At 57.0% G+C, this 8,263-nt stretch overlaps 3 protein-coding genes and 1 pseudogene across 3 annotated transcripts in view; 1 reads left to right on the forward strand and 3 right to left on the reverse strand.

Moving 5' to 3' along the window:
* Nucleotides 1-184: 184 nt before the first annotated feature.
* On the reverse strand, nt 185-397 carry ACA1_145520 (uncharacterized protein; the record flags this gene model as incomplete). Its single annotated transcript, XM_004332876.1, has 1 exon — nt 185-397. One exon carries the CDS (start codon nt 395-397, stop codon nt 185-187), a length of 213 nt encoding a protein of 70 aa, XP_004332924.1.
* Nucleotides 398-544: 147 nt separating this feature from the next.
* On the reverse strand, nt 545-1,258 carry ACA1_145530 (uncharacterized protein; the record flags this gene model as incomplete). The annotated part of the gene is made up of 2 exons (XM_004332877.1): nt 545-896; nt 993-1,258. The coding sequence occupies 2 exons, from the start codon at nt 1,256-1,258 to the stop codon at nt 545-547; spliced, it is 618 nt and encodes a 205-aa protein (XP_004332925.1).
* Nucleotides 1,259-3,890: 2,632 nt separating this feature from the next.
* On the forward strand, nt 3,891-7,979 carry ACA1_145540 (annotated as a pseudogene).
* Nucleotides 7,980-8,047: 68 nt separating this feature from the next.
* ACA1_145550 (uncharacterized protein) overlaps nt 8,048-8,263 on the reverse strand; it is a gene marked incomplete at both ends in the record, with an annotated part of 506 nt that continues 290 nt past the window's right edge. Inside the window, one exon of the mRNA XM_004332878.1 lies at nt 8,048-8,235. Within this exon, the coding sequence (XP_004332926.1) occupies nt 8,048-8,235 (188 nt within the window). The remainder of the gene's footprint in view (nt 8,236-8,263) is intronic.

Here is an 8,263-nt window from a genome sequence, read left to right on the forward strand (position 1 = left end):
GTCGTGTCGTGTAGCGCGAGTGGGTGAGCTCAACTGAACAGTTGTCTTGTTGTAGTAGTTGTAGTTGTGATGAAGTGGCGTACTGGAGAGCTTCTGCTCGAAGACCTGACGAGGGAAGTGGACCAGGTGCCACACCAACAGACCAGCGGCCTCCTGTGCCCGCGTTCATGTCCCAGGTCCATGTTCATGGGTGGGTGATGACGAAGAGGCCAACGTAGAAGAAGAGGTGGGGGGAGAGGTGTACGTGGAGGTGGTCGGGCAGGGCGTGGTGGCCTTCCACCTGCCAGCACTCGACGCGTGCTACGCCCTTCAACACCTCGGCTTCGATGCTGGCGTCGGCCAGGAAGTCGACCATCACCACCAACGGCAGCTGCTCTCCTGCTTCTCCACTCATCATCTTTGCTTGTTGTCTCTTGCGCCACGAGAACACGAAAGTTATGAATAACTTATCGAATCGGTGAAATGATGGTGTTGAATCTTTTCATTATTAATGTAATGAGGGGGAAGGGAGTGGATAACATGTAGATACAAGAGAGGGAAATGATTAGTTGGCGGCGTCTTCCTCCTTCTTCTCGTCGAGGGCATCGGCGACGGCGGAACCCTCGGGGGCGGCCTCGTCGCCGGCCTTCTCCTCCTCTTCTTCCTGGCCGACCGACTTCATGTAGTTCTCGAGATCCTCGTCAAGCTTCACCTTGGCGGTCTCGGAATCGCCCAGCATGTAGGAATCGAGCTCGGCATCGAGCGCGTCCTTGGAGGCGGGCTTGCGATCGCGGCCATCGCGGCCGCCGCGGCCTCCACCCCTGCCTCCTCGACCACCACGACCGCCTCGTCCGCCACCGCGACCCCTGAGGGCACCATCACGTCCGCCTCGTCCAGGGCGAGCGCCATTGGAAGGCCTGCTGGGAGCCCTGGATCCGCCTTGGTAGTCAGAGATGCCACCGCCATTACCCCCTCCTCGGGGGCCGCGACGGGCACCGCCATTAGAGGAGTACGAGGCGACATCTCTGTCATCGTGACCCCAGGAGCGTCCTCCTCCACGGGTGTCCCTGTCATCACCCCATCCATCACCACCGCGGTTCCTGCCGCCGCCGGTGCGCGTGTTCATGACGTTTTCGAAGCGATCATCGGCCTGGCGGCGCGCGGTCGAGCCCTGACGATCCGACCTGAGCTGGGAGAACCTGTCGTTGAGCGTGACCGTCCGCGAGTCGCTGTCCCTCTTGTTGGTGGTGATGGTGACTGAGCTGCCCGATCTCGACATGGTCGTTTTTGTTGAAGAGTAGGATGAAGGATGAAGGGGGGGTTGTTCGATTGATCTATCGGTGGAAGGAGAAGAGGGTGCGTGTGAATCAAGGGGCATCACTGTGCAGAGAGCAGAGCCATTTGGCAGCAGCATGTCCACGCTCGATGAAAGGGATCGTGGCCACGATCGATAAATTTTCATTCACCCACGAATGAGTGGTGATCGAGTCGTCTTCATGAGGATTGCTGCTGCCCGCATCAGAGAGGAGAAGAAGGATGGGCGCCGGGCCAGGCTGAATGTAGGTACCTGCCTCGAACGATGTGCGGCGCAGCTTGCTGTTTGGTTTGGAGATGATGATTGTTCGATGCGAGACCCAACAGAAAAGCAAAAACGGCTGCTTTTTCGACCAATGGGAGATCACCAAACTTTTTCCCAACCTTTTTTGCTCCAAGAAATGGAAAAGAAAATCTTAGCTTGGTGCGTGGCGTGTGCGGTGCGATGGTGGCGAGTGTGTGCGCGTGTGTCGTGATGAGTGCGATCCAAATGGAAAGTGAAAGAGACGAGAGAAACGGGCCAAGCGAGGAGTGAGTGAGTGAGTGCAGTGAAACGCGAATATCTGTCTGAGTGGGTGGTACATGCAAGAACGCGAGGAGAGTGGAGGAGGAAAGGAGTGGCGCGACACGCACGCCCATCAGCTCCGAGTTACAGAGCGAATGGGCCATCGGTGATGTGTCGCGGTAGGAGCGGTTCAAGAAGAAGAGGAAGAGGGTTGTATTTTACACCATAAGTCGTTTGCGCCCTGTAACGTTACAGACACAAACAGACACACAGCGTGAGTAGTGAGCCAGAGCAATCTCGAGATGAATGATCAGCAGGAGCACAGGCAGGATGAAAATCGCGAGAAGATGATGTGAGGAGAAGGTACCCATTCGATTATTCTTTCGTTTTGAGTCCGTGGTGGCTCTTAGCTGGGCGTGCTGTCGGGGGCGGCTTTGTCCTTATTGAAGTTCTTGATGTGAATCTGCGCCACCTCGGGCGACAGCAGTCGAGCTCCGCAAGAGCAAACGTATGTTTTACTCCATGGATACCGCCCCGGGATGGGATCGCCCAATACATGCTCTGCAAGTAACGCAATCAGAACCCCAGCCAAGAAGGGGGAGCAAAGCTAAGCAAAGCAAATCAAAAGGGAAACGGCAGAAGGAGGAAATTAATGAACGAGAAGGATGGCGTAATACGCGTAGCGCAATGAACAGACCCATCGAAGAACCAGCAAAACGAGAGCGCGGCAAGGGATTGAATGTGGGAGTGAGGGGGCTACCTTTAACTCGTCCGCGCCCTCGGCTGGGAGTCTTCGGGCTTGGAGTAGCGGGCGCTGTGGTCGAGCTCATTCTAATGGATACTTAATTGTACAAAATTGGGCCAAAATGGAATGGAATCCAAGCAACTCAATCCAGGATTCGCCCTTCTTCCTCGCCAACACCGCAACAAACCCAAAAAATTTAAAAAGGACATCATTGCGTACATTCCAACGCCTAAAATCCCGAAATTCGGTCGGCAAGTGCCCTGCGGAATTTCTTGTTGGGAAACCAGCGGGAAAAACGCAACTTATCCTCTATTGGTTGATATCAAAAAGGGTTGTCGATTGGCTGAATATATGCGGACAACTGGAGCGCTAAAACCGCTCCTGAGGCATCTTGCATCTTCCTCTTAGTTTCGTTGTTGTAAGGAGCATCCCAACAATGAGAGGAAAGGTACCTACCGCTTTCGCCCCCACCGTCCCCCCTCTCTCTTCTCTCTGTCCCTCTTTGCTTCCACGCTCTTGTTGCGGCAGCGCTGTTCAACACCTTCAGCTCTTTCGCTTGATCTTCTTGATCGTTATTAAAAGCCTTTTCGCATTCTCACACTATTTCCTTGATGCGCTGATTTACAGTGGAAGAAGAAGAGGATGAGGCGGCTTAAGCGCAAGAGGAGGAAGATGAGGCAGCGCGCCAAGTAAGCGGGCTATCGCCAGTTCTTTCGTTCCGGCTTCTTCTGCAGCGGGCTCGCGTGCCAATGCGGAGGCGTCCATCGACTTGAGAAAAAATACGACATCTGAGAAACGGTGAAGGGCCTCGAGACGGCGGTCGAATCTTCATTGGAGCAACATGCGGGGATCGGTAGAGGAGAACCAACACTGAACACCCTCCAAATGTGAACCTTCCGGTATCCATAAAAATCCAAATAATCCACACTACATCTTGCCCTCTTTATTTCATTCTGTGCCAGTTGGCGCAAGTACTTGCCAAGTAGGCCCCAAAAGAGCTCTTCATGAGGTAGAAATCCAACTGGAATGCCACGTAGAGGAAAAACAAGCAAAAACATCGACGTTATAAAATCAGACAAATCCAGAGGCCATGACAAGCGAGGTCGCAGCCGCAGCGCCCTCAAGCGGCTGGGCGTCCGCAAAGGCTTTCTTGGATGCACACTTTCAGGATGGAGAAGAGTCGCTGGGTCGGGCAGGGCCTTTGCTTCAGGAATTAATTGCCACCGATGCAGATCTGCAAAAGAAGGTCTGTGCTCCCTTCTTCTCTCGACCCACCCGTTGCCCACGGCAGTCGATTCTCCATCTGCTTCACACAAGGTTGCACTCTGCAGAGCGCACCGATGCTGAATGCTGAATGCTGAATCCCTTGCGCAGAGGGCAGCCACCGAGGAGGCGGCAAGGGCGGGCGTAGCACGAACACGCGAAGTGGCTGAGGTGGCCGGACGCGAGCTGGCCAGCTTGCAGCGAAGGAGAGGTTGGTGCCACCATCTTCATACGAGAGAGCACCTCGTTAACTTTGCCCATCTCTTGCACAGGAGAGCTGAGCGCGACGCTGAGCAAGCACCTCAGCAAAGCGGGCCAGTTGGAGCCCGACCTTACGCTGCTCCTCCACAAAATCAAACAGCTCCAGGTTCACCACCGCACCATACCACCTTGATGCTCTCGGCGCACGCAGTCGCCCAACCTCTTTCTTTCTCTTCTTCTACGCAGGAGGTGCAAAGCTACGTCCAGTTGCTGATCCACGTTCATCACCTGAGGTGCGTTGTTGATACAACGTGTCGTATGCGTCGTGCGGTTCGTGCGTGTCGTGTGTCGTGTCGTTCACCTTGCCATGCCTTGCAGAGATCAGATCTACCAGACCGCCGAGAGTGCCACCAAGAGCGCAGTCGACTATCTGCTCCAGCTGCTTACCATCAAGACCACCGTCGTACGCACCGTCTTCCCCTCCAACCTCCTTCACTCACAACTTGAGCTGCGCACACCGGTGCTCATTACCCCCTCGGGTGCCCGCAGAGCAAGCGGAGCTGTTCCAACCTCGGCGAGCACATCACCCAAACGTTCGAGCAGTGCCTCGGCGCGGTGGTCTCCCACCTCAAAGAGTACGCGCCACGCGTGCGTGGTGCCGCGCGTGTGTGTGTGTCGTGCGCGCTTATCTCGTTTTTTGCTGGTGCAGGCGCGTGAGCGGTTCGTTTGAAGCGATTTTGTGGCCCAAGCTTCCCGCCGCGTCGCAGCCGCTCAATCCGCCGCTGCCCGACTCGGCTGCGCTCGACTCGTTTCACAAGTCCTTCTCACTCCTGCTGCTTGTCCAGCTCTCGTACGCGCCATCAGCTCACCCACCTCCTAGCACGGGCCTAACGGAAACACGCACCACCGCACACGCACGTACCACCGCACACTCACCATCACACCATCGCACACGCACACGCACACAGGGTCGAGGGTTTAGGTAATGAGCCACAGGGGCAGGTGAACGTGGACGGTGGAGCTCAGGAGGAGAAGGCCGGGGCGTACTTATGGGGCATCCAGCTCCTCCTGGCGCCGTTGGTCAAGCGCTTCCGCTACCACTTCATGTCCAAGCGACCCACCAACAACATCGAAAAGGTCGATGAGAGTCGCCTTTCCTTCTTCGCGTTCGAACCACTCATATCGCGCGTGTTGTGTGTGCGGTGTGTGGTGTGTGTGGTGTGTGTGGTGCGTGTGGTCGTGCGTGTGCGGGGGTGCGTGTTCGCTTTCTCTCTCTCTCTCTCTATCGACTGCAGCCAGAGTGGTACCTGATGGACACGCGGGAGGTCATTCGCCTCAACTGCGACTTTCTGGTGCACCACGTGCAGCCTCTACTCGACAAGAAGAATCTAACCTACTACAACGCCAAGGTAGTTTCAACCCAACAACTCATGATCATCACCACACAATGATTCGTTTTAATATTCGTTATTATTGGTATATATTTCCGGATGCATATTACATTTATATTTTTCTCTTTTTTTTTAAAAAAATATTTACAAATGTACGCTGGCTCACGCCCACGCGGGGGCCAACGGTATAGACGGAGTTGATCAAGGGCCTGGTTGAAATCATCAAGGAGAAGACGAGGAAGGACATCGACGCCATCAGCAAGAACGAAGCCATATTCGTGCACAACCTCAACGAAACGCTCGACTTCCACAAGGTAGCGACGCATCAGCTTAATAATTATTCGCACATCTTTGAGACGCAGACAAGACTCACGCAGTTCGTATTCGTCGTTGTCGTCGTCGTTGTCGTGCAGGCGCTGGTCGACATCTGGGACTACCCCAGCGAGCGATGGATGAAGGCCTGCCCAACGCGCCGTGTGTGCTCGACGTCTACACCGACCGCCTCGACCGGTGGCTCGAGCTTGAGGAAAAACGTATGCTTCCTCCGCGCGCGCGCGTGTCGCATGCGTTGCGCGCGTGTCGTGTCGTGTGCTCTCATCTCTGACCTCTTGCTCGCGTGCGCAGTGGCCACCGAGCATTTGAAAGCCATGCTCGAACCCATTGCCGATCCCTGGTCGCTGGTGCGTTCGTGAGCGGCGGCTGTTTTTTTATTTATTTATTTATTTATTCATTTCTTTCCGTTTCTTGGCTGACGTCAAAAACTCTGCGGCGCGTGCGCAGTACTACAGCCTGACCGCGCTGGGACCGAGCGAGGAGGCGCAGCGCGAGAGCGTGCAGCTGCACGAAATGAAGCCCACCAAGTCGGCCAACGCGCTCATCACCACCCTCTCCTCCGTCACTGGTACGACCGAGCCGTGTGTGCAGTGTGTGCGGTGTGTGCGACACTCACACAACGCGGGGCACGCGTTGCGTTGGCAGAGCGTTACCGGATGCTGCCGCGTCTGTCCCATCGGCTGCGCTTCATGCACGAAATCCAGATCACCCTCCTGGCCCAGTACATGGCCAAGCTCAACGAAACCTACGAAGACAATCTCATCGCCCTCTCCCGCCACCAGTTCAGCAAGGTCCGTCCTACGACGCGACGCGACGCGACGCGACACGACACACATGGCACCCACGATATCACACGACACTCACGCGCTATGCGGTGTCGATGCGCAGGTGTGCGGGCTGATCAATTCGCTCAAGTACTGCGGGGCGGTGCTGGAGGACTGGGGCGAGCAGCTCTTCTTCCTGCAGCTGCGTCAGGCCGAGCTCGCCATCGGCGACTCCGACGACTACGCCCTGGCCGACGCCCCCAGCGCCCCGCCCGCCGACGCCGACGCCGACGTCGATAGCAGCACCGTATTCGACGGTACCCCGCAGGCGTGCCACGTCACGTCACGTCACGCACTCACCACCGCGTGTCGTGTCGTGTCGTGTGCGCAGATGTGGTGGCGCACTACAGGAGGCTGCGGCGGGAGATGGTGGAGAATGTGGTCGGGGTGATCGTGCGCGCGTTCAAGACCCACACCAGCGCCTACGTGACCAGGAAGCGCATCTGGAAGTCCGAGTTCGAGACCGCGACGCCGCTGGCGGGGGGCGACGAGACCACACCGCACAAGCTCGACCTCTCGCCGGCATCTGCGAGGTACCGTACCTCGCCCAGGCTCACGCAGTCTCGAACTCGCCGCGCTGACGCAACACACGACACACGCACGACACACACAACACACACGGACGCGCACGCACTCGCGCACAGGGTCTGTCACGACTGCGGCGAGATATGGCGGAGCTCAACGGCCACCTCTCGCAGCCGGTCTTCGTGAAGGTGTGGCAGCAGGTGGCGAAGCAGCTCAACGACTTCATCTTCATGCAAGTCGTCTCCAGGTCTCTACATCGCGCCCCCACCCCCACCCAGAAGCTTCAACCTCGTCGATCGTCTCCTTCTCACAAACAACCGCACACGATCCAGCACACGACCGCACACGCACACAGGCGGCACCACTTCCATCGGGTGGGCGCGATGCAGTTCCGGCACGACATGAATGCGCTCTTTCTCATCTTCCGGGACTTCACCGCCTCTCCCCAGAACTTCTTCAAGGAGTACGCCATCGACCACCATCGACCCCTCCACTCACCGCATGTCGTGTTGCTGACGGCGCACACGACACGACACGACACGACACGACACGACACGACACGACACGACACGACACGACACGACACGACACGCAGTGTGAAGGAGGCGGCGGTGGTGCTGACGCTGGCGGCCGAGGCCAGGGAGCGCATGCGAGGGCTCCTCGCGCCGCTGCTGGCCACCCCGGCGGCGGACACTCGCGTGTCGCTCCTCACCTCGCGATCACGTGAAGATGAAGACGAGGGCGCTGATGAAGGAGACGACAAGCGGAGGCTTCATCATCATGCGGTGGTGATGGACGACGATCGCGCCGAGCACTTTGCGCGCTTTGGGCTATTCAAGCTGACGCCGCGCCAGATCGACATCATACTCTCATTGCGCATCGATCACCACGGCGTGTAGAAGATAAAATCTTGAAGAGATCTTGAATTGATTGAGGCGATTTGATTTAGAATGGATGTGATTCGACATCAAGAGGCACGGAAGGTGATGGCTTGGGTGCCCAGGTGAAGCCAGCGATCGATGAAGAGGTCGCGATCGTACCGCTCGCGCTTGCCGGTGTGGGGGTCGTTGATGAAGACGGCAGTGGGCGAGTAGCCCACCAGCAGAGCGCAGTGCTCGGGCGACGTCCATCGGATGATGTCGGCTTCTCCTCCTCCTACAACATTGCAATCGTACCACTCGTC

Source organism: Acanthamoeba castellanii (genome assembly GCF_000313135.1).
Source record: "Acanthamoeba castellanii str. Neff unplaced genomic scaffold scf7180000084710, whole genome shotgun sequence".
Lineage (NCBI taxonomy): Eukaryota > Discosea > Longamoebia > Acanthamoebidae > Acanthamoeba > Acanthamoeba castellanii.